The sequence below is a fragment of the Macrotis lagotis genome, chromosome 2 (assembly GCF_037893015.1).
Source record: "Macrotis lagotis isolate mMagLag1 chromosome 2, bilby.v1.9.chrom.fasta, whole genome shotgun sequence".
NCBI classification, from domain to species: domain Eukaryota; kingdom Metazoa; phylum Chordata; class Mammalia; order Peramelemorphia; family Peramelidae; genus Macrotis; species Macrotis lagotis.
This window is the reverse complement of record NC_133659.1, coordinates 277099611-277126249: the sequence shown is the minus strand read 5'-3', so window position 1 is coordinate 277126249 and position 26639 is coordinate 277099611. Positions and strand designations below refer to the sequence as shown.

The window sequence follows — 26639 nt, the reverse complement described above, 5'->3', positions numbered from 1 at the left end:
AAGCAGAAGGTTATTGCAATATCCCAGGTAACAGGTGATGAGAGCCTAAATTAGAATGATGATAATGATAGAGGGAGATCTCCAAGGTGGACAGAAAGGGACAATACAAGAGATGATGTAGAGATGAAAATTAGAATGGTAAATAATTCAATATGTAGAGGGAGTGGAGTGGAGGATAATGCACAGGTCATTATTGCCCTATCAGTAATAAAGATCAGAAAAGGGATGAGATTAAGTATTCATTGAAATGAAATACTTGTGGGATCTCCAGACAGTCAGTGATGTGAGCTAAAGAGACTAGGACTGTATAGATGGTCTACACAGAAATGATGACTGCAACCACAGGAACTGGTGGGATTATTGGGGAGTGTGTAAAAAGAATGGAGTCTTGAGGATGACATGCGTAAAAATAGAGCAAAGGAGACTGAGAAGGAATATAGAAGGAAAACTTAGAGAGCACTGTCACAAAAATCCCAAGAGGAGAGAGTTTTAAGGAGGACATGTTGGCCACTACTTGGCTGAATCCTACAGGGAGGGCAAGGTAGATAAGGATTGAGAAAAAAAAATTAGACAAGATTATTTCTAACTTTGGAGAAAGTAATTACAATTGAAGGATAAAATTAGAAACCAATTTATGGAGGGTTTAGAGGGGAACAAATGGAGAGTAAGTGAAAATGCTAAATGTAATTGGCTAGTTGAAAAATGGAGAATAAATATAGATCTTTGCTAGCAGGTAGAATCTAGTGAACTTTTTTTTAAGGATTGAGGAGATTTAAGGGTTCTTGTAGACATCAGGTAAGATGCTAATAGATTAAAAAAAATTGAAGAATGAATAAAGAGTTGGCTAGAGAGAATGGGACCAGGTTCTGAATAGAAGGATTGATCTTAACAAGAAGATGGGTCAACTCTTTATCAGAGCTTAGAAAAGCCAAGGAAGGATAGAGACATTCCAATTCACTAACGTGAAATACTTAGTTGTAGTTGTTCTTTTGCAACCTAACCATGCATTTGAATCAAATCCATCAGCCTCACTTAATGCATGTATATGTTTCATTTTTAATAAAAAGAACTGACACTCAAAGTTAGATTAGTCATTGGTTCCCAATTTTTTTCTGCCCAGCACCCCTTTTCTGCACAACTACATTTTTCATTTCCACCTTTCAATTTTGTTGGCAGGAAATTTGGCAGCAATCACAATGAAAACATGTAAAGCATAATGTGGTTTTTCAGTTTACAAGGAAAAGCAATCCAGGACTGTTTTTAATTGAAAATTACTTTAAAGCAAGAGAACTTGCCTGTTGCAATCTATGTATATCTTGCTTGGAGTTTAAGCAAATAAAATTTCTAAGTAGAATTAATAATAATAGAGATGCAATATCAATTCAATTTAATTTAATTCTACAAACATTTATTGAGGGCCTACTATGTGCAAGACATTGTGCTTTTCCTAGGGCATTTCATTTCTTTTTATTTTATTTTATTTTTTTGGAGGGGCATTTCATTTCAAACAGTATACTTAATAAATCCATCAATCAATAAACATTCATTGTTATCAGACACTCTGCTGAGCTCAGTGTAGACATATTTTTACTGAAGACTCAGACCTCTGATGACCTACTCATGACTGTGGAAGGCATAGAGATGAGATAGATGAAGACAAGTCTGAGGAACCCATGGGAGGTACAAGGAGAACATGATGTTCATTCCTTTTGTAAAAACATTTATTTAAGGCAATGGGGTTAAGTGACTTACCCAAGGTTCACACAGCTAGGTAATTTTTAAGTGTCTGAGGGATCTGAACTCAGGTCCTCCTGACTCCAGGGCCAGTGCTCTATCTACTATGTCCTCTATTCATTCCTTTCTAGGCTGCATTCTAGGTTTTATTTACCATGCTTACATGAGAAATCTAATGTTGAGGATATGATCTTTGTTTGGATGACTCCTTCCAAAACCACTATTTAAGGAAGGCATACAGGTCTGCTATATTTCATCCCTCTCCCAGTAGTACTCCCATTTATACTTTCCCTCCTTCTTTTTCAACTCCCTTTTATGGGTTACCTTTCTCCCTTAGGATGTAAACTCTTTATGGATAGGGACTTTCTTTGTTTGACTTGTTATTTGAATTCCCAAAATTTAATACACTGACTAGAATTTTCAAAGCAAGGACTTGATAAGTATTTATTGACTGATTGCTTTTGATTTCCCAAAGAACTTGTCTCATTTTTGTCACAATCAAGGATTTCCAAGCTTTTAGTACTGGTCCTACCACCAAGGACTGTGGAATCTGGGGATTTCCTACCTCTTACTATGATTTCTGACAGTAGTGGTTCTTAAGGCCCTCCTAGATATGAATTTGAGAATACAGTAATTACATAGTCGATAAAGAACAAAACTTTTCTTCAAATTGGGGTTGGTTTCAGTACCTAATCATGGAGCTCACTTCTATGACTTTATCAATAGTCCTGTAATTTTGATACAAAACAGAAGACTGACTATAGTACATACATAGGCAGAAGAGGAAGAATGACATCTTTAACATAAATTCTTTACTGAAATCATGCCAAATTCTATGAGCATACTCAAGGACTTATTTGTTGCCTTCTTTGTCACCCCCAGTCATGTTTAAAATACACTAAAGAGTAGGAAAAAAAATGGATTGTTCCTTAGAATGATAAGCAGTATCTATCTGAAACCACCAACAAGCATTATATGCAATTGGGATAAGCTAGAGGCATTTCCAGTAAGAACGGAGGTGAAACAAGGATGTCCATTATCACCACTACTATTCAATATTGTATTAGAAATGTTAGCTTCAGCAATAAGAGAAGAAAAATAAATTGAAAGAATTAGAATTGGGAGGGAAGAAACAAAACTCTCTCTTTGCAGATGACATGATGAGAATCCTAAAGAATCCTAAAACATCCTAGAGAATCTAAAAATCATCTAAAAAACTACCCAAAATAATTTGCAACTTTAGTAAACTTGCAGGATATAAAATAAACCCACATAAATCCTCAGCATTTCTATATATTACTTGCAAGATATAGCAACTAGAAAAAGAAATCTCATTTAAAATAACTTCAGACAACTCAAAATACTTGCCAAGGCATACTCAGAAACTCTAAAAAAATAACTAAAAAATACTTTTCACACAAATAAAATCAGATTTAAATAATTGGGTAAATATCAACTGCTCATGGATAGGCTGAGCTAATATAATAAAAATGACAATTCTACTTAAGTTAAACTACTTATTTAGTGTCTGCCAATCAAACTTACAAAAAAATTACTTTAGTGAACTAGAAGAAATTGTAACAAAATGAGTATGGAGAAATAAAATAAAATATCAAGAATATCAAGGGATTTAATGAAAAAAGGACAAAAGAAGGTGGCTTAGCTTTACCAGGTATAAAATTGTATTATAAAGCATTAGTCATCAAAACTGTCTGGTATTGGCTAAGAAATAGAGTGGTGGATCAGTGGAATAGACTAGGTACAAAAGAGACAGCAGGAAATAATTATAGTAATCTGCTGTTTGATAAACCCAAAGATAGTATGGCAGAAACTTGAATTAAACCAACACCTTACACCCTATACCAAGAAAACATCAAAATGGATACAGGATTTACACATAAAAGACAATATTACAAGCAAACTAGGAGATCAAGGAATAGTTTGAAACACTATCATTCTATTGGAAATCCAGAGGGATGGTATTTCAGAGAAGCCTGGAAAACTTGCATGAACTGATGCTGAAAGAGATAACAATTTATACCCTAATAGCAACATGGGCTGATGATCAGTCTTAATGCATTTGCTCATTCCATCAGTGCAATAATCAGGGTCAATTTTAGAGTATCTGCAGCAGAGAATACCATCTGTATACAAGAGAAAGAACTGTGGAATGTAAATGAAGATGTAAGATTATTATCTTCAGTTTTTGAAAAAGTATGTACTTTTGTACTATATATATATATATCTTATATATTATATAATTTTCCCCTGCTGATATTTTATTTATTTCTTCCTCAAGGGTATTTTTTCTCTCAATACATTCAATTTTGATCAATGTAAAGCATGAAAACAATGTAAAGATGGTCTGTGAGGGGAAGGGGAGGGAAGGGAAGGTGGGGGGGAATTGTAAAATTCAAAACCTTACAAAAAATGATTGGTAGAAACTACCATTGTATATAATTGGAAAAAATAAAATATTTATTTAAAAAATAGATAGTAAGGGAATAGGGACTGCCAGGTTGCCTAAGGAGGAGGAGTGAATCAGCCCAAGTCAGAAAATGGAAGCAGTCAAGGCTCCTATGCTGGTCTGAGTGGGATGGAACTTTTATGAGTAGTCAAACCAAGATAGATCAAGGAGAAAACAGAGGTTTTTAACCTTCTTGTGTCACACATGATCCCCTTCAGCAAAATGGTGAAGCCTATGGATCGCAGTCAGAACTATGTTTTAAATAATTGAAGGAAATGATAAATTACAGTTAGAAATTAGTAAATGCATGTCTAAACTATATCTGATTGCTTATCATCTCAAGGAACAGGGATGAAATGGGATGAAGTGATAGAATTTGGAACTTGACCTTTTTTAAAATGTTAAAAAAATTATTGAACATATAATTGGTGGATTAAATTACATTAAAATGATTAAAATGATTAAAATACATTAAAATGATTAAAATACATTAAAGATTTGAAATTCTTGCTGAAATGCTATAAAATTTCATTATTGCTATGTAGTGGAATGGATAGCATGCTGGACTTGGAGTTGTCAACTGGATCAGAACTGGTTTCTAACTTGTAGGTAGCTGGAGCCAATCAAAGTTGGCTAGAGACAGGAGAGTCAAAAATCAAATAAAACTTTAATTTTAGGTTTTTGCAAGGCAAATGGGGTTAAGTGGCTTGCCCAAGGCCACACAGCTAGGTAATTATTAAGTGTCTGAGATCAGATTTGAACCCAGGTACTCCTGACTCCAGGGCCAGTGCTTTATCCACTGCTCCACCTAGCCGCCCCTGGACTTTAATTTTAAAGTGAAGACAATACTTTCAAGGGGGAGGCCTCCTGAGAAAGGAGGGTTTATGATTTATGTCAGGGGTAGGGTTTTTATGCATGAAGACCACATTAAGTGGGACCACAACATAATCATTCTTAAGTCTTGATTAAAGTTTCCATGGATGGCATTTTGGGGGATAATTCAGGCATTCTTAGGTCTTGTGGCAACCGTCTCATTAAGCTTTGTGATTGCCCCAAGTCACTAGGGTGGTTGAGCCTTATGATCATTCAGCAGGGTACAAATCCAGAGTTAGCATGGCAGGAACAGGAGTGAAGCACGTAGTTTAGTTCATTTAGCATGGCTGGAGATTTGATTGAGCACTTTATGCTGTAGCATGTCAGCTGCAGTATCAGCTTCCCTAACATCCCATGGGAAATAGGGATCAAAGCCTTAAAAAAATTTATATGATTTTTTTTTTAGGTTTTTGTAAGGTAAATGGGGTTAAGTGGCTTGCTGAAGGTCACACAGCTAGGTAATTATTAAGTGTCTGAGACCAGATTTGAACCCAGGTACTCCTGACTCCAGGGCCAGTGCTTTATCCACTACACCACCTAGCCACCCCAAAATTATATGATTTTTGCCAGAGGCAAAATCACCCAGATGGTGAGCACAAAGGATTGTTGTTATGCCAAGCTCAGGATACAGCCTGCTTGCTGGCCTTTGGGTCTGGAAAACAGGATGTCTCCTAATTTCTTGACAGCCAAGAAGACTTAAGTGTGAATTCTGCTTCGGAAACTCACTCACTCAGACCCTGGAGAAGTCTCTTCATCTCTTGTTAGTGTAGTAGTTGAGTTGCTTCTGTCATGTCTGACTTTCAGTGATCCCATTTGGTATTTCCTTGGCAAAGATACTGGACTGGTTTACCATTTCCTTCTCCAGTTCCATCCTCATGCTGAGGAAACAGGCAAACAAGGTGAAGTGATTTGCCCAAGGTCACACAGCTATTAAGTGACTGAGATTGGATTTGAACTTAGGTCCTCCTGATTCTAGAGCTAGCATTCTATCCACTCTGCCGCCTAACTGCCTTTCATGGTGAAAATAATAACAATGTACCTCAAAGGATTTGGGTATTGTTTTTTGTTGCTTTTTATTTCTCTATTGGTGGATCCCCCCCCCCCCCCATACTCAACAAACACCAAATAAGATGAGCATTTCCATATACAGAGTAGAACAAAAATAGACTAATCTTTGAATCTATTACTTATACCATGTTTTTCTTTTAAACTATATAAATAATAAAAATCAGAATACTATTTTAAAAGCTGACCTATGTCTTTCTTTCCTATTGATTTCCTTTCTGATCTTTTCTGTGCATTTTAAAAAAAAGGTGCTTCAATGACCTCTTATTTTTCTAATTTTTTTGGCATTTTCCCTTTTCTTTGCTTCCACTCAAACCCTTCCCAAACTGAAAGAAAAAAGGGGGGAAATGGCTTTTTAAGATGTAATTAAATTTAGTTATGAATTCAATTAACTAAATAATTATTGGGGCAGCTAAGTGAAGCAGTAGATAGAGCACCATCCCTGGAGACAGGAGGACCTGAGTTCAAATGTGATATAAGATACTTACTTCCTGTGACCCTGGGCAAGTCACTTTGACTTATTTACTTCACATCCAGGATGATTTCCAGTCATCCTGATATCTATCTGGTCACTAGACCCAGATGGCTTTAGAGGAGAAATTGAGACTGGTAACTTAGCATAGAAATATGCTCACTGAAATCTAGTTCACTTGCTTTTTGTAACATCAGGGAGGTCATCTTTGAGAATGAAAACAAAAAAATGTCATAGCAGAGTTGTAAGAATCAAATGAGATAATATATGTAAACTTTAAGGTCATATATATAATATATGAAAAGATACAGTCTTATATATGTAATACATTATTTTTTAATTCATGACAATGCATGAACTCATCAACTTACAATTCAGTATTAGAATTTTAAACATGAATTTTAGTTCACTTAAAAAAACATTTATTAAGCATCTACAATTAGAAAGTATCATGAATATTTATTTAAATCCTGCTCTCAAGGAGATTAAAATTAAATGGGTGGAAATAACTATGATTCAAGGAAGATGATACTAAATGAAATCCAAAGTCATTTTCATCTACCTTTATAAATCCCATAATCTTTTGAAACTAAATATGAGGAAAGGTCTAGGGTAAGTATCTTTATATTTAGGAAGGAAAGGACTAGATAAGGCTTCACAGAGGAAGCCCCACATGAGATGGGCCTTAAAGCACAAGAAGGTTTTATACAAATGATGGAGTTTGAGTATTCAGCCATGGGGGATTATTAGCAAAGCTATGGAGATAGAAAATATCAAGACAAGAACAGAAAATTCACAGGCTAAAAAAAAGCAGAATTATGAAATAAATTTGGACTGATAGGTTAGAGGCCAATTGAAGAGGCTATTTTAAAGTAATTTCATATGCCAAAAATTTTCAGTGATTTTCCATTGCCTCCTTACTGATTAAGGTCCTCCATAACTTGATGCCATTCTACCTACCATGGAATCAAACATGACTTTAGTTTAAATTTTCTTCAATATATAATAAGGATTCACTGAGTGTTTTCTCCAATATATAATGAGTGTTTAAGTAGAAGTAATCAGGGGCAGTGAGGTGGTGCAGTAGATAGAGCACCAGGCTTACGGTCAGGAAGATTCATCTTTATGAGGTTAAATCTGGTCTCTGACACATGCTAGTTTTATGATCCTGGGCAAGTCACTTAATCCCATTTGTCTCAGTTTCCTCATTGATAAAATGATCTGGAGAATAAAATGGCAAACTACTCCAGTATCTTTGCCAAGAAAACTTCACATGGGATCACAAAGAGTTGGAATGACTGAAACAGCAACAATGTGGGCAGAGCAGAGTTCTAGGATGATTATTTAGTAGCATGGAGAGAATTTTTTTCTAGCTCTAAAATCAAATTATCTATCTACATACATGCATATATATGAATTGTTTTCCATTTACTTACTTATATTGATCTCAGTTGGTCATGTCCCTCTTTTCCCTACAATATTATTTTTCACTTCCTCAATTATTTTTATGGATAGTCACTTTTGGTCTGATATGAAAATGATCTGTTATCTTCTTTTTTGTCCTTTCCTCCTCCATCCAATAATACAGCTGAACGCCTTTCCAGCAATTGGCTAGAAGTTCGACACATTGAAAAGTATGTTGAGCAAGGAAAAAGTGGAACCAGGGAATTACTCTGGTCTTGGGCACAGAAAAACAAGACTATTGGTGATCTTTTGCAAGTACTTCAGGAAATGGGCCATGAGCGAGCAATTAATCTAATTGTGAATTATGGTAAGTCCTTATTCTTAATGTTATAATGTCATTGATGTTAAATATTACTATATGTGAAACCAGTTGGGACAAGCAATGTGGCCTGAGGGTGGTCTTGCTGTTGGGAAGACCCAGGTTTGAATTCTGTATGATGCTAGACAGATCACCTAACCTCCCAGTGTCCCAAGGCAACTCTCTTAAAACTATAGGTTATGGGGATGGAGCCAAGATGGAGGTGTGAAGGTAGCATTTCCCAGGAAATCCTTCCCTCAAAAAACTTCAAAAGTCATCAAATTATGTCTTTAGCCAAAATTTAGAGGGACAGAAAAAAGCCCTGGTCACAGCATAGTCCAGGAACAGCTTAAAGGGTCAGGGAGAGAATTCTACTACACCAAAATGAGTGTGGAGTGAGGAGTACCAACTGCAGAACCTGCAGTGAGAACTGGGAGAAACCAGCCTGCACCTCCAGAGCACAGCCCACAAATGGTAAGGGGGTCAGGGGGAGACTGCAGAAATTTCTCTGCTCTCCCTGGGGGCAGGACTCTGCTGTTTGCCCACACTCAGATTCAAGTTGTAGTTGGGCTTCTATACTAAGAAACTGAACAGGGCCCCTCCTTACAGGGCAGAGGGGCAAGAGAGTATGAGATCTTGGAAGAATAAAGGTCCCAAGGGGCAGCTAGGTGGTGTAGTGGATAAAGCACTAGTCCTGGAGTCAGGAGTACCTGGGTTCAAATCCTATCTCACACACTTGATAGTCACCTAGCTGTGTGGCCTTGGGCAAGCCATTTAACCCCATTTACCTTACAAAACCCTAAAAAAGAAAGAATAAAGGTCCCAGTGGGGTGTCCCCCGCCAAAAAAACCTCAAAGCCTTGGAAGTGGTGTAAATTAGACTTGGACTGAGGAAATGAGTAAAAAACAGAAAAAGAAGAATCTGACCACAGAGAATTACTTTACTCTCATGGAAGATCAAAACACATACTCAGATGATGACAAAATTAAAGCTTCCATATCCAAAACCTCCAAGAGAAATAGAAAATGGGCTCAGACTATAGATAAGCTCAAAAAAAAAAAAGACTTCGAAAAGCAATGAGGGGGGGGGTGGTTAGGTGGCACACTGGCCCTGGAGTCAGGAATACCTGAGTTCAAATCTGGCCTTAGACACTTAATAACCTAGCTGTGTGGCCTTGGCCAAGTCACTTAACCCCATTTGCCTTGCAAAAAAAAGCAATTAAGGGAAGTGGAGGAAAAATTGGGAGGAGCAATGAGAGCAATGCAGAAAAATCATGAAAACCAAATGAACAGCTTGGTGAAAGAAATACAAAAAAATACTGAAGAAAATAATATGTTAAAAAACCAGTTTAGGCCAAGTGGAAAAAGCAAAACAGAAGGCAAATGAGGAGAAGAATGCCTTAAAAAGCAGAATTGACAAGCTGGAAAAGGAGATAAAAAAAGCTCTCTGAAGAAAATAACTCCTTCAAATGCAGAATAGGACTAAAGGAAGCTGATGACTTTGCAAGAAATCAGGAAGAAATAAAACTCTTCCAAAAAAGCCATAAATTAGAAGAAAATGTGAAATATCTCATTGGGAAAAACAACCAATCTCGAAAACAGATCCAGAAGAAATAATGTAAAAATTATTGGGCTACTTGAAAGTCAGGACCAGGAAAAAAAAGCCTAGACTTCATTTTTCATGAAATAATACAGCCAAATTACTCTGAGATCCTAGAAGCAGAGGCTAAAATAGAAATTGAGGAAATTCACCAGTCACTTCCTGAAAGAGATCACAAAAGAAAAACTTCCAGGAATATTATAGCCAAATTCCAAAACTCCCAAATCAAAGAGAAAATTCTAAAAGCTGCCAGAAACAAACAATTCAACTACTGAGGCTCCATAGTCAGGATTACACAGGATCTGGCAGCATCTACATTAAGAGCTCATAGGGCTTAGAATATGATATTCTGGAAGGCAAAAGATCTTGGTTTACAACTGAGAATCAACTACCCAGCAAAACTGAACATCCTCTTTCAGGGGAAAAGATGGACTTTCAATGAAACAGGGGACTTTCAAACTTTCCTATTGAAATAACCAGAGCTGAACAGAAAGTTTGATCTCCAAGTACAGGACTCTGGTGAACCATAGAAAGGGTGGATGAGAAGGGCTAACTATGAGGAATTTAATGATATTGAACTGTTTGTATTCCTGCATGGAAAGAAGATATTGATAACTCATATGAACTTTCTCATTTATAAGAGCTGTTAGAAGGAGCATATATAGACAGGACACAGGAAGGAGTGGAATATAATGCTATAATAGAGTAAAAAAAGATGGAGTCAATGGGTGATAAAGAAAAGTACTGGGAGGAAGGGAAAGGAGATGAAAAAGAAGCTAAGAAATTTCACATAAGAGTCAAGAAAAACCTTTTTCAATGGAGTGGAACAGGGGAAGGCAAGGGGGGATGGCTAAGCCTTCATTCTCATCAGAAATGGCTCAGAGAGGAAATAACATACACACTTAATAGGGTATAAAAATCTATCTTACCCTAGAGAAAAATGAGAAGAAAGGGATGGGATAAGGGGGAATAGGGGGAGGGAAGGGGAGAATAGATGATAGAAGAGAGGGAAGATTGAGAGAGAGTGTACTCAGATTCAACACAATTTTGGACAGGGCTAGGATGAAATGAGAGAGAGAACAGAATAAATGAGAGTAGGGAGGAATAGAGTGAAGGGAAATACAGCTAGTAATAGCAACTGTGGGAAAAATACTGAAGCAACTTCTCTGGTGGACTTATGATAAAGAAAGCAACTCATCCCAGAGACAGAGCCATTGGAATCTGAACACAGACTGAAGTACATTTTTTTCTCTCACTATTCTTGAGGTTTCTCATCTTCTTTGGGGGGGTATGTTTACTCTTATAACACATTCTTTTTTTTCCTTATTTAATATTTATTCTCATTTTGTAAAAAAATTTTTTATCCATTAATAAAATATTCTTGTTTAAGAGTAAACAAAATACCCCCTCCCCCAAAATATAGACTTGCTTGAGCGATAAAGGGGAGAGAAAAATTAAAATTAAAATTAAAAAATAATAGTAATAATTGTAGGTATGGCCAGGTGGCACAGTGGACGGAGCACCAGACCTGGAGCCAGGAGCACCCGAGCCCATATCCGGCCCCGTACACCCAACAATCACCCAGCTGTGTGACATGCAAGCCACCCCAACCCCACTGCTCTGCAAAAACAAAAAAAAAAAAGAAACAAAAGACCCCAAATAAAATAAAATAAAATAAAATAGTAATAATAGTAGGGGTGGCTGGGTGGTGGACAGAGCACCAGCCCTTGAGCCAGAAGCACCCGGGGCCAAATCTGGCCTCAGACACCCAACAATCATCCTGTTATGTGGCCCCAGGCAGGCCTCACAGCCCCATTTGCCCTGCACCCTCCCCCATAATAATAATAATATTAATAATAATAATATTAATAATAATAATGATAATAAATGTGCTTCAGTCTGCCATGGGTGGATCACATTCTTTATGATAAGTTCATCACAAAAGTTACTTCCATATTTTTCTACTGTTGCCATTGCTGATCACAACTCCCTCCTTTCATATTCTCCACTACCATGTACTATATTTTCTCTCTCCTTTCACTCTGACTCTGCTGTAGGGTAGCTGAGTGGTGCAGCAGACAGATCCCTAGCCCTGGGGCCAAGAGGCCCTGATCCCCCATACCACCCCCTAGGCCCAGCATCTACCTGGCCCTATGGTCCTAGACAGGCTATCCAATCCCAGGCCCTTGTAAGAAGTAAAAAAGAAAATGTATTATATCTGACCACTCTTCCCCCATGGTCCATCCTCTCCTCCATCATTCCCATCCCCCCTTCCCCCTGTCCCCCCACTCTCCTTCTTACTCCAGATGTCTATACCCCATTCAGTATATATGCTGTTTCCTCTCCTAGCCACCTCTGATGAGAGTGAAGATTCCTTCATTCCCCCTTGCCTTCCCCCCCTTCCATATCATTGCAGTAGCTCACTGTAATAAAGAAAAATGTTATTATATGAAATATCTTGGCCTATTCCCCCTCTGCTTTTTCTTTCTTCCATTACATTTCCCTTTTTTTCTATTGATTCCATTCTTACATCATTTTTCATCTTCAAATTCAGCTTTCTCCTGTGCTTCATCTATAAAATCTCCTTCTACCTGCTCTGTTAATTGAGAAGGTTCATATGAGTATTATCAGTGTCATTTTTTTCTATACAGGAATACATGTGGATCATCATCCTTAAGTTCCTCATATTTTCCCCTTCTCCTCCAATCTCTATACTTCACCTGAGTCCTGTATTTGAAGATCAAAACTTCTGTTCAGCTCTGACCATTCCAACAGGAACATTTGAAATTCCTCTGGTTCATTGAAATTCCATCTTTTTTCCTGGAAGAGGACATTCAGTTTTGCTGGGTAGTTGATTCTTGGCTGCATTCTAAGCTCTTTTGCCTTCCGGTATATTATATTCCAAGCCCTACGAGCTTTTAATGTAGTTTCTGCTAAGTCCTGTGAGATCCTGATTGCAGCTCCACAGTATTTGAATTGTGTCCTTCTGGCTGCTTGTAATATTTTCTCTTTGACTTGGGAGTTCTGGAACTTGGCTATAATATTCCTGGGGGGTTGGTTTTTTGGGATCTCTTTCTCCGGGAGATCAGTGGATTCTTTCCATTTCTATTTTGCCCTCTGCTTCTAGGATATCAGGGCAATTTTCCTGTAGTAATTCTTAGAAAATGATGTCAAGTCTTATAACACATTTAATTTACATCAATGTATGGCATGAGAGCTTTTAACAGGGATGGGTTGGAGCAGCAGCAGGGGACAGGGGACTAGCACCAAGTGGACAATGAGCAACAACCAGTCACCATTCTCACCTCTTGGTATAGAAATGAGGGAAGAAGTAAAGAATATGGGATGTTGCAGTGGATAGCAGACCGGTCCTGGAATCAGGAAGACCTGAGTTCAAATGTGGTCTCAGATACTTGTTAGATGTGTGATCTTGGGCAAATCACTTAATCTCTGATTGCCTTGGTTTCCTTATCTGTTTATTGGGGAAATGATATGGAAATGTTAATAACAAGTAGCATCTACCTCCCAGGGTTGTTGTGAGGATCAAATAAAATATTTATAAAGCACATGGTACAATATATAGTAGGCACTATATGATTGTGAGCTATTATTATTTAACCTCTGCCTCAGTTTCCTCATCTAAAAAAATGGGGATAATAATAAATAGCACATTTCAGTGTTGTTATGGTATCAAATATGATAAAGATAAATAAAGTACTTAAGACAGTGCTTGGAATATTATGAGGTTTACATAAATGTTAGTACCTTTATTAGACATTTTCAGACATGGGCAGTGTGTGATTTGTTTTGTGTTTCTATTTTTATTTGCTGTCAAAGTTTTTCTTTTTGGGAGACAATTTAAGGCATGGTTGGGCATTGTTTTTAATGGGAACCTGGAAAATGCACAAACCCTATCAACTTATTTTGATGGTATAGCCTCTATATGTGGATGATTCTAGCTTATTTCTGGAAGAAACATTATGATACATAAGGGAAGTATTGTGGAGACATTGTAAAGCATAGAAATTTGGTAACTGTTTCTGATCAACTAGCCAAATAGTGAAGGGGAAACTCTCTTAGGGGCTTTGAATTCATTCACAAAAACCTATTGGCATCAGCAATGTCTCTTTTGCTTCAGTCCCTTAAGAATGTCAGAGACACTGTCATTCTAGGTGTCTAGTATGAAATGATCCCAGAAGAGGGGAAGGGAGAAGTGTAGAGTATTTCTCCTCTCTCAAACCGTACAGCCCCAAGAAAGAGGCCTTGGTCCTTGGCTTTTCCATTCTAGGTGAAGGAAATAAACCTCCATGACTTTGGGAATTCAAGAGGCTACAACATCTCAAATTCTAGGTTAGGTTTTGCAGCCTTTCCAGCACTGATACCCTAAGGAGTGAGACCCATCCTTGTTGAGATGATGACTCATTTGACAGAAATGCCAACTTAAGATGTGAACTTGTAAAAACCAATACTATAAAGAAACTGAAGAAAGGTGTAAGCCTACTCTCCCAGAATCTGACTTGATGTAGAGGTTTATGCCCTTTGAGATGTTGAAGGGAGATAATGTTAATTTATTTGTTTTTAATATATATTTAAAGTAAACATCCCTCTGTAAAAGAGCACAGGACTTGGAACTATGATATTCCAAAAGACAAAGGGGATAAGATTACAACCAAGAATCACTTACACAGCAAAACTGAATAGTTTTTCCTTCAGGGGGGAAATGGATATTTAATGCAACAGAGGACTTTCAAGCATTCCTGATGAAAAGATTGAAGAGAAAAGCATAAGAGTTAAATGGAAAGAGAAATCATAAGGGACTCAGTAAAATAAAAGTGTTTACATTCCTACATGAAAAGATGATAAATATAGCTCCTAAGAACTTTAATCATTATTAGGGCAGTTAAAAGAATTTATGTAGGAGGAAGTATAGAATGAGTGTTGTGTTGGAATGCTCTCCCCTCCCCCGCCCCAGAACGAAAGAAAGAGTGAGAAAGAGGGTTGTACTGAGAGAAGGGAGAAGGGAGAGGTAGAATGAGGAAAATTTTCTCGCATAAAGAAGGTACAAGCTTTTATAGTAGAAGGAAAAATGGTGGGGTGATAGGCAATGCTTGAATTCATTCTTTTTGCAATTGGTTCAAAGAGAGAAGAATATACATACACATACATACCTACAGACATACATACATTCATACTACACTCAGTTGTGCTTAGAAATGCAAATTGTCCAACAGAATAATAGGATATGAAGGGGATAAAAAAAGGAGATAAAGAAGGGGTAGAGAATGATAAAAGGGAAGGTAGAATAAGGGAAGCAGTGGTTAGAAGCAAACACTTTTGAGAGAGACAGGATAAAAAGAGAAAGAGGAAAAGAAATAGAAGAAAATGGATTGGAGGTGGAAACACAGAAACAATAACTATATATTTATATGAATGGGATAAGTGAATAGCAGAATGAATTAAACACAGAATTTAACAGTATATTTTCTCTTTTTTTTTTTGTAAGGCAATGGGGTTAAGTGGCTTGCCCAAGGCTTTATCCATTGTGCCACCTAGCCATCCCATTAACAGTATATTTTCAAGGAGATACACTTGCAACAGACATACACAAAATTAAAAATAAAGGACTGGAGCAGAATCTAATATGCTTTAGCTAAACTGAAAAAAGGCAGGAGTAGCAATCTCTTAGAAAAATACAAAAGCAAAATCAGACCTAATTAAAAGCAATAATTGGGAAGCATACATTTTGCTAAAAGATGTCATAGACTAAAAAGTTATATCAAAAAAATTTACAAGTTTCTCTGATAAAATTCTCATGTCTCCAAAACAGAATATGATGGAGCCAAATTTATAAAAACAAGTCATTCTCCATTTGGTAAAAGGTTAAAAAGATATAAATGGTATATTTCAGAATAAGAAATCAAAACTTTCTACAGTGATATGAAAAAATCTCTAATCATTATTAATTAGAGAAAGGCAAATTAAAGTACTCTGAGGTACAACCCCTCATCTATCAGAAATGGCTAATGCTGGAAGGGGTGAAGGAAAAATAGATGCACTAATAAATTTTTGGTGGAGTAGTGAACTGGTCTAATGACTCTGGAGAACAATTTGTAACTATGCCCAAAGGGCTATAATACTGTGAATAATCTTTGATCCAGTAATTCTTCTTACTAGATCTGTATCCCAAGGAGATCAAAGAAAGAAAAGCACATACCTATGTGTGTATACAGAAATATTTTTAGTAGTTATTTTTGTGGTGGCAAAGACATCAATTGGGTCATGGTTGAACAAGTTGTGGCATGTGATTGTGATGAAATACTACAATGTTGTGGGAAATGACAAGGGGTCTGGTTTCAGAAAGACAGGGCAAGAACTATATGAATTGATACAAAATGAAGAGAGAAAAGCTGGGAGTTGTAATGGTAATCAATTGTGAAAGACTTGGCCACAATGATCCAAGACAATTCCAAAGAATTCATGATGAAAAAAGAAAAAACAACTGCAGAGAAATAACTGATGAATTCTGAGTGAAAACTGAAGTATAATTTTCTCAAGTTCTTTATTTTTCTTGTCTTTTAAAAAATATGACTAACATGGAAATATGTTTTGCATTATTTCACTTGTATAATTGATATACTGCTTGCTTTCTTGCTTGGTAGAGGACAGGTAGGAGGAAGAGAGAGAATTTGGAACTCAAACTTTAAAAAGAAAAACATGTTAAAAAATAAAAATAAAAACACTTAAAATGCACTAAAAAAATCAATAGGTAGTAGAGAGTCATGATTTCTCCTATAATCTTCCTCCATTCTGTATCTAAAAAGTTCAATTTGTTATTAAGTTTTTAATAAGACTTTTTTAAAAAGCATTCTGTATAAAGCAGATCAGATAGCCATTGAAAACAAAAAAAGAACTGTTTCAAACATTAAACATTAAAACATGAAACCCATAACTGTGCATTGACAAATTACTGAAAATGTGAAGCTCATCACTATTATTTTCTCCAAGGAAGTTGAAATTTAAAGTATCAGGATATGAACCATTATGTAGGACTGCTGAACAGAGATTTACCTTAACTATAACTCTGCAATATCAAGCAATGGGCTCAAGGTTCATCTCTTTGATCAAGCCAGGGCAAGGTGTGAATTTTTCTTCCTGGCACTGGTCATCTCCTCTGAGAAGTTGTTAGTAGGGCTTACTGGATAATTAGCACCTGGACCCAGGAGTTTCCTGACATCTTAAATTCATTTAGTTATCACCAGACATGGAATATGTCCATCTTGGTTATTATTTGGTCATTTGGATAAGGGAAATGTTAGGTTCCTGTTAGACTAGCTGCTCAGGAAGTGTTTGGTTCCTGCAGGCTAGCTTATCCTTACCCAGGCAAACCTTGAAGAGGTGGGACATAAGGGAGACAAAGATGACAAGTTCTCCTTTAAGTTCTCCCTAAAGTTCTCTGTTTATTTACCAGAATATAAGTGTTTAAATATCCTCCCCAGTCCCTGGTCCATTCCTACTCCCCAGGCACTCTACAATCAACCAGTAAGTAATGCTCTGGTGCTAGAGGACACCAGGTGATGAAATTTTACAGTACTCCCACACACAACAGTCCCTTACATACCCCCCCCCCCTTTTTTGGAAGCAAAATTCCTTAATTCAATTACATAATGAACGCATGAATCCATAGATTTATCGAAGAAGGGGGCCATGATTTGTGATATTTCCCTTACCATAAACGTGTGATGATAGATGAGACAACGAATATATAACATAACTGTTTGACAATTATATCAATTTAACATCAAAACAAATCAGATATTACAAATATCTCTTTCCTGAAAAAAATCATTAAATTATATGATTCACTATTCCCAAATTCCTTGAAATACAGTTTATCCCAGTTACATTTCCTTAACACACAAAAAAATTCTCAACTTGTTAAAAAAAATTACTCTCAGATAGTTTTTTTTTCTTTAAACACAAAATAGAGGCTTTTTCCCCTTTCTCTTTTCAAAGCCTCCTGAGGGCAGGAAGTCTGCCCCACTTTGGGCTGCATTCCCAAGCAACCTGACTCCAATCAATTGGCGGAAATATGCCCAGAGGAGGCTGGGGGAGAGCAGTCCCCCATAGCACCTCACTCCCACCCTGCAGGCAGTCTCTGGTGGGAACTGAGGGGTTGGGAAGTTTACATTTACTAAATCTTAAAGTCTCAATTAACATAAATTGAATACAGCTGTCAATCAACATTAGGTTAACAAAAGCTTAGCTCACAGCTGAGATCATTCACAAACCTTACAACTCACAAACTTTCAAATAGTATAAGCAGATAGGCTCAGATCCCAACTACATCAGTTACTTAAATTAGACCTTTTTAAGCAATTAAATTCAAAATTCCAACTAAAAGGAGTAACATTTAATTTTACCTATTTCAGATCTAAATTACACACACACACACACACACACACACACACACACACACACACACACACACAGGAGTTTAGACACAAACACAAACACAGAAACAATCCCTTTGAGATTGATACCCTGGCCAGCATCAGATCTCAGAATATAGAAACATTTTCCCACCTCTCCAGACCAGTAGAGAGATGTGAAAACATCCTATTAATGATTAAATACATATATACACACATAACACACCAAAGTCATGAGCACAGGCTTCATTCAAAAGATGAAATCTGAATTTCCCAGTCCCAGAAAAAAATCTTCTTCCCCTTTTTCTTAGCTAATTGACCACAAAGCTTCCCAATCAATAGCCTATTGCCCAACCGCCTTCCTCCTCCCCAAACCAGGAAGAAGGCATGAAGATCCCTTGATTTCCCTTGATTTTTTTGGGGGGGGGGTCTTGCCCTTTCTGTAGTGAACCATGCATTCCATCTGAGACATAAGCTTGAGTTTCAAAGTTCCAAAACAGACCCCCCACCACCCAGGGTGGGGGCAGCAGAGAATGAGAGAGAGAGCATTTGAAGTTACTTGAGTTGTTAACAACAGTACAATTTGGAGTTGTTGCATTTTCTGAACAGTAGTCAACACCATTACAAACTGTCCAATAGCATGTGACATTTTTGCTCTTAATACAGGAAGTACAGTTAGTGTGTACTTCACAGCTTTCTGGTGCCAGAGCAATAGTCATGGAGTGCTTGGTTTTAGACTGGAGAGTGAAATTCGTTGTGACTTCTGGAGTGGAATTCTTCATAGGCATCAGGGTCAGAGTCAGAGGTGACCCCAACAAGAAGTCTCTGAAGTTGGCCATAGATTGAGGGGTTTGAGTTGTGCTTAGCATGCATAGTGCAGACAGGCAGCAGTGGTCAAAAGGAACCACCAGCAGGTCTCCCACGTCATGGCGCTGGTGCTCCAAGCTGGACTGCTGCTGAGGAAGAAGCTCCATCCCCTGCACACTGCCTGGGAGATTCCACTTCTCACTGACTCCTCAAAGTTTAATACTGATTAGTTTCTTCTTACTTAAAATCTGACCCTGGTAACAACCAACCTGTTACTTCTCTGAAGTCCTCTGCTTGAATTTCTCTTGCTTGTATCTGCTGGTCCTTATCCCAGACTCCACTAAGATAGCTCTGCCTTTGTGCCCCTGTTCAGGTGCCATTTGTTAAGTTCCTGTTAGACTTGCAGCTCAGGAAGTGTTTGGTTCAAGCCAGCTAGCTTATTCTTACTCAGGTGAACCTTGAAGGGTTGGGAGACAAGGGAGACAGTATGACAAGTTCTTCTTAAAGTTCACCATTTATTTACCAGAATATAGGTGTTTAAATATCCTCCCCAGTCCCTGGTCCATTCCTATTCCTGTGGCACTCTACAATCAACCAGTAAATAATGCTCTGGTGCTAGAGGACACCAGGTGATGAAATTTTACAGTACTCTCACACACAATAGTTCAAATGTGACTTCAGACTCTTGATATTAAATATATGATCCTGGGCAAATTACTTAACCTTGATTGCCTCCCCTCAAAAAGACGAAAATAAAGTCTCTTGAGTGGGTATCCTTCCTACCCCCGCGAACAGTCCTCTGATGCAGCCACACCACATTCCCATCATAGGGAGCAAGGGAAATAAGGATATGGTTTCATAGCCCCAAAGTACAAGTCTGTGAGGACTGTGAAGGTAATCCTGATTAATTCCAAAACTTAGTACTTTAGTCCTAAGCCATAATATATATTTTTCCAGAAATGACTTCACATCCAAGAGATGAGGGACTAGGGAATTTGACATTACATGGCAATATTAAACCTATTCTATTTTCTCATTCTTGATGAATGGAAACACTGATCCCTTATCATCTTACATGCTACATTGTAATTTTAGAGCTCTTAGGTTAATAGCTCTTCAAATTCAACATCTTTTCTCTCTTTGGTTCTTTTCATCTATATGCTTTTTTAATCTCTGCTTAGTACTACTATGCTTCTGTGATTAAAAACAGAATGAGCAAACAATTCCATCTTGTTAGCTAAAGAAGTTTTGAACACATCAAGATTTAGACCTTGAGGGACAAACTTGAAAATAATAGCTTCTGAATGACTTGGGTGTTGTAGGTTGTTCTCTTTAATGGGATAGAAGACTTAATTCCCATGGGGTGCCATGATACAGGATCTGCATTCCTCTGCTCTATGCTTTCCCTACCCTTGCCTCTTTGCTTAGCCAGAAGAATGTTGCTCTGTGAAGTTGACTGATCAAGTTAAATTCAATGGGTCCCCTGGAATTGTAAACAATACCTTTTCATTATTTGAACCTTTTTGAGCCTCTGATCTAAAAACCTCCCCCATGACTTGTTCATGATATAAACACACAGAGATTTGCCTGGATGCAAGAGTATGTTGTATACTTCGCTTTTCTCAAACAGATTTTGGCATGACTTTTCACCCTCTGGGTTATATTGTCAATGCTGAAAGGCCTAGGAAAAGGCTTAAATTCTCTCCTCTCACTTGGTTCCATTATTTTCCAGTCCATGTAATGAGGATTTTTTAAAAAGAAAACAGTTTCTCTTGTTAGTGAATTCATATAAACCCTTTTATTCATTTATGTGCCTAATGCAAGGTGACAAAGACTGAGATAGAAAGGAATAGAAATTTTGAAGCTGCATTCTTCATTAAGGAAAATAGAATTATTTGACTGTGACTATTGGAATTTCTTTTATAATGCAAAATTAAATCTATTTGAACATAGAGTTCTCTAGAAACTGAGACTTGATTCATTGGGGAGAAAAATACAGTCTGCTGGATGAGTATTCTACATGACTGGTTATATATCATTAGGTGTTAGGACTGGCTAAATAAGTATATGAACAAACTGTCGCACTTGGTTAAAATCACGGTCAGGTTTTAAAAACAGAAAGGCAACATAGTGTAGTGAATACAGTATGAATTTAGAATCGAGACCTTAATTTGAATCCTGCTTAGTAGCTGTATGACCCTGGGCAAGCCAGCCAATCAAATAATGAGCATTTTGAAAGTGCCTGCTATGTATGGGCTAAACTCTATACTAGAAACTAAGGGTGTTAAGACAAAAAAATATTGTAACAGAAATAAAGGTAATACTTCTCTCTGAGTCTCAATTTACCCAATTATAAAATGAGGATAATTATACTTAATCTTTGCAACTAGAGTTGTTGTGAGGAAAGAATTTTGCATATTTTAAAATATATGAATATTTTAAAGTATAAGGGCCATATTCATAGTGTCCTGAAGATAGTACCAGACTTTCAATTAGGAGATTTGATTCCTGCTTCTGGAACTTACTTACTGTATGACCCTAAGCTAGTTCTTTAAACTCCCAATGGCTTAGTTTTCTCATATGTAAAATGGGGAGAATAATGTTTCATTACTGACCTCACAGAGTCATTGTGAGTAAAGCAGAACAAGAGGGTCCTCATCTATGAGAGCACAGATTTCTGCATTGCATAAAGGTTTCATTTTTCTTTCTTAACATTATTGACTGTTCTCTGAGTGTTTGGACACTGACTACAATACCGATGATCCTATTTCTGTGCCAGACAAGCTTTCATCTTATCCTTTATGTATAGGTAGTTTGAGAACAATCAAGTTCCCTGCTTCCATTATAAAATTACTAGAAGATAACTTTTACTTACATTCTTCAGGATTCCTTATTGATTATTTATCAAAGCATAGACAACCTGCATCCTTCCATACCTTCTGTGTAATACTCATTTTTAATTTTTTGGAGACAATGGAATGCCACATCTTGCTATTATATAGCAACACGAGCAGAATGTTGGTATAAAAAAGATGGGTCTTTACTTTTATGGGAAGCCTGGAGTCAGTAAAGGACCTGTTGCTATTTCCTGCCACCCCTAAGCCAGAATCAGAGCCTAAAAACCTGGGTGAACTTTGAGATCATATCCCATTCCATTCTGGTGCCTACTTATTGTCTATCTATACTGTCTGTCTCAAATATACTTATGAACAAGTTCTATAGGGTGCCCATCCAAAGTTATGCCAAACTCTGTGCAATCGACATTCTTCATCCATTTGGTCATTCTTGTGTAGATGGTTAAGCCAAATTCCTTTGAGTGGTAACAAAGCCTTTTCCACAAGGCTCCATATAATGTTCTAGGGCTTGATGCAAATTAGTACAAAGAAGAGCATCTGAAAAACCCCATTGTTCACAAGGAATCCCTTTTCTACTTGACTTCTTCACTGGATATCCTCCATCACAATTATAAATACTTTTGGCAAACACAAAACTCTTTGTTTTGTACTTTATCTGATGGTATACTGTCAGTGAATCATTGAAAAGGCTTATTTTTGTTATTTTCCAAGAAATGTTAAATTATATTGATATATAAAAGGAAGACATCTTGCAAAATAGCCTAGGAAATGAATTTTATTCTATAGAATTAAATTTATGCCCTGCCTGTTTCAATCCAACTACATGTGGTTATGGGTTAAAACAACTGAGCACTTTGATAAGGTGCTGCAAATCTTAAGTGGTCTGTTGTTTTTTCCCTGATGGTTATGGTATTGTTTAGGGTGTTACATTAGTTCAAAATGAGAGTCAACTTCAACATGGCAGCTAGATTAAAGGGATTAACTAGGTAAACTCCAGTTTTGGACACTGACTGCCTCTTCTGTTTTAGGTTCCTTCTCTGAATATAAATGACTAAGCATAATGTCACCTGGACTGGATTGGAAACAGAATTGGTGGTACAGGGGAATCATTGCTATTCCCAAGGCTTTTGGGCTCTGATTCTGGTTTAGGAGTGGCAGGTAGGGAAGGAAGATATCAGGCCTCTTCTTCATAGGTATACTCCATTGGACAGTGATTTACAGGTTGTCAACCATTGCTTTTCCTGGTTCTCTTAGGCTAACCTGACTATTGATGTCAGTAGATTAGTGGTTGACGTTTGATGCTGATCCCTCAATATTCTCATAATTGTATTGCTTCCAATACTGAACTCCCCTATATACACTTGGTGTTGATGGGGGAAAATTTGTCAAGATGATTTTTGCAAAATGCTGCTATTTTTCATCTGTTAAAGAAATAATTATGTGTCTTCTTTTAAGTGTAGGACTTCCCACCCCCCCTCTCTCCCACCAATAACTATGGATCTTCTTTGGTCTTTACCTTTAGTCTACCTCCTTAGCCAGTGTCCTGCCTTTTCCTACATTTCTCTTTATCCTATGGTAATATAAAATCAAACAATCTTAAAGTCTATAGAAGCTTCAGTATCTTCCTCATATTTCTTTTTCTCTTATTGTATTCTCAAATATGATCTCAAAGTCCACCAAGACTTTCTATTTATTTCTATTTCTTTTTATTCATTCTCCTTTATTTATCAGTTATTTCCACTTTTGGTCTTCTCTGCTCCCTCCCTACTATAACTGTCACACTTGCCCCATAGTATGTTCCAAGATTCATATTGCCTGAAATTGGCTGAAATTATAAATTTTAGATTTAAGCATGTGTAAAAATCACTCATTTGGGGCTACTCTCCCCCCCCTTCCCTGAAAGCACAGTTCATTATTAACCTATTTGATAATTGGTTGATTGTCTTCTGGGAGTGAGAGAAAGGAAGGTAAATTAAAAGTTAAAAAGGTTAATGGTTTCTTAACTCTTAGTGAATTATAATGAAAAAAGTGAGTTAATGCAGGATGTTTTTTATATCCTCCTTAAAGAAAACAACTCAGGGGGCAGCTAGGTGGCAGCTAGGTAGCGGCTAGGTGGCACAGTGGATAAAGCACCGGCCCTGGAGTCAGGAGTACCTGGGTTCAAATCCAGTCTCAGACACTTAATAATTACCTAGCTGTGTGGCCTTGGGCAAGCCACTTAACCCCGTTTGCCTTGCAAAAAAAAAAAACCAACAAAAAAACAACTCAGGTGATTAGGAAAAAGGAAAAGAAACTAAGTGTTCTAAATTGTTCATAGCAGCTCTTTTTGTTGTGTGAAAGAACTGAAAATTGCAGAACTGTCCATCAATTGGGAAATGACTGAACAAGGTGTGGTGTTGTATGGTTGGGTTGTGATGGAATACTATAAGAAATAATGAACCCAATGAGCTTACATGGGTAAAATTTGCATGAAATAATGAAGAGTGAAATGAGCAGAAGCAAGAAAACATTGTATATAGTAAGAGCATCATTGTTTTAAGAATGATTTTGAACAAATAAGTCATTTTGACTTTTATTTTAAATAGAAAGATGAAGAAAACTGTGAATGTAGAAATTGGGTGGAGATATAAATCGACTACCATCTACTCTTGAGATGTAAATTGACTACCATGGAAAAGATATAGAGAATTATGAATGTAACAGAAACAAAATTTGCAATCTTAATGACTGCTAAATCTTGTCAAATTGGTTGGAGCTTCCTTTTCTTGATGTAAATCAACTACCATCGATTCATTGTTTAATGTAAAATTTGTATTCTGAGGCTTCAACCTCTACCAGGTCCAGTAAGGGGAAGGGAGTTCAGCTTTTGCCCTCTGGTTGAGAGGTAAGACATAAAAACCTGAGCTGGACTCCACTCAGGGCTGCCAGTCTTCTCTGACTTGCTAGGCCTGTCAGTTCTACTTGACTGCTCTTTGTCTCTGTCTTTCTTTACCTACCATTCTCTTATGTGTTGTAACTCATTTCATAAAATTTTGTTTTATTTCCACCCTTGCTTTCCCGAGTCTGAATAATGATTCCTCATAGGCAGAACCGAACTCAAGTAGCCAGAGGCTACAATATCTATACTCAGAGAAAGAACTGATAAACAGAAGTATGTTATACACACACACACACACACACACACACACACACACACACACACACATACATACCTATTTGTGACTAATGGTAACCATCTCTAGGGTGGAGGAAAGGAAGAAACAAAGAAATTTATATGTTAACTTTATTATAGGAAGGAATAATGTTTTATATAATAGATTTGAATTTTCATGTGTAAATAAAAAGGAAACTACTCAGACTATCAGCTTAAGTAAAAAATGAGATGTCTCATTTTAGGGGAAGGGGGGCAGTAACCCAGCTTCTGTGTTAATGAGGCAGTGTGCAGGCAAGGCATGTCAGGGGAACACCTGTGAAATTAAAGCACTACATGGGGAAGAGTTAGTTTAAAATTTGCTGAGTATCAAAATATAAGTATAAATTCTTGATGGAAAAGTTGATTCATGTCTTCTTTGGTTTATTATTTTCTTCCTTGGCCTAGTAAATGATGAGTGTTGGGTAATTATTTTCAGACACATATTTATCTTGTAAATCAGCAGCAGTTCCATGGTACTAATGTCATTGATCTTATGATTAACTACTATCGCTACAAAATTTTTAGTTAAAAAAAGGCAGTATGGGTCAAGAAATGACTGTGGAGTCAGGAAGACCTGGGTTTAAATCTCACCCCTGACCCATTCTGACTGTGACCCAGAGCACAGTTTACAATGTCTCATTCCACTCCCTAAGACTGTGGTTTGTAAAACAATTGAAGAAGAGTCTTGGTAGAAGTTGCAGAATAGCTATTTACTCAAGAGTTCCTTTCTCTGATGAAACTATAGGTCTGAACCAAAAACCCCAGTAATGATCACATCTTAAAAATTCACTTACTTGTTCCAGTCTTAGTTTCTCATGATCTCTTTTACTTCTGTTCCAGGAAGGACCTTAAGTATCTCACCTAAGCAGAGTCAGCAGACAACTGGATTTCCAAATATTTCTTCCAAGGTATAGTACAGAGGGTTTTAGTTAGAGAAGTTCAGGTTATAGTTTAAAAGTGAGCATAGAGAAAGAAACTGGTTAGAAGATAACTCTTTTTGTTTGTGGAGAAAAATCTTATATTGTAACTTCTTTCACTTACAGATGAGAACTTAAGAATTTGGAGAATTTTTAAATATGGGGGATAGAGGTCTGAAGACCTCCTCCTCTTGATAATTTACTTTAGTTTACCCAAAATTTATTAAATGTTTATGGTCTTTAACTTCATTGATTTTAGGGGTTAATCACTACCATTCAAGAGTTTGGAGATAAAGGTGGTATGACATGATGGATGGAGAATTGACCTTGGAGTCAGGAAGACCTGGATTCAAATCCTGTCTCTGATACAAAGTAACTGTTCAGAGCATTGTGGGGAATTCAGTTGCCTTATTATAATGGATGCCTGGGAAATATATATATATATATATATATATATATATATATA

The 26639-nt window shown here is 37.0% G+C and overlaps 1 protein-coding gene across 2 annotated transcripts in view; it reads left to right on the top strand.

Moving 5' to 3' along the window:
• IRAK3 (interleukin 1 receptor associated kinase 3) overlaps positions 1-26639 on the top strand; it is a 103510-nt gene that overhangs the window by 14582 nt on the left and 62289 nt on the right. For both annotated transcript variants that reach the window (XM_074226206.1, XM_074226207.1), the window contains exons 2-3: positions 8200-8382; positions 26097-26164. In XM_074226206.1, coding sequence (XP_074082307.1) covers positions 8200-8382; positions 26097-26164 — 251 coding nt within the window. The remainder of the gene's footprint in view (positions 1-8199; positions 8383-26096; positions 26165-26639) is intronic.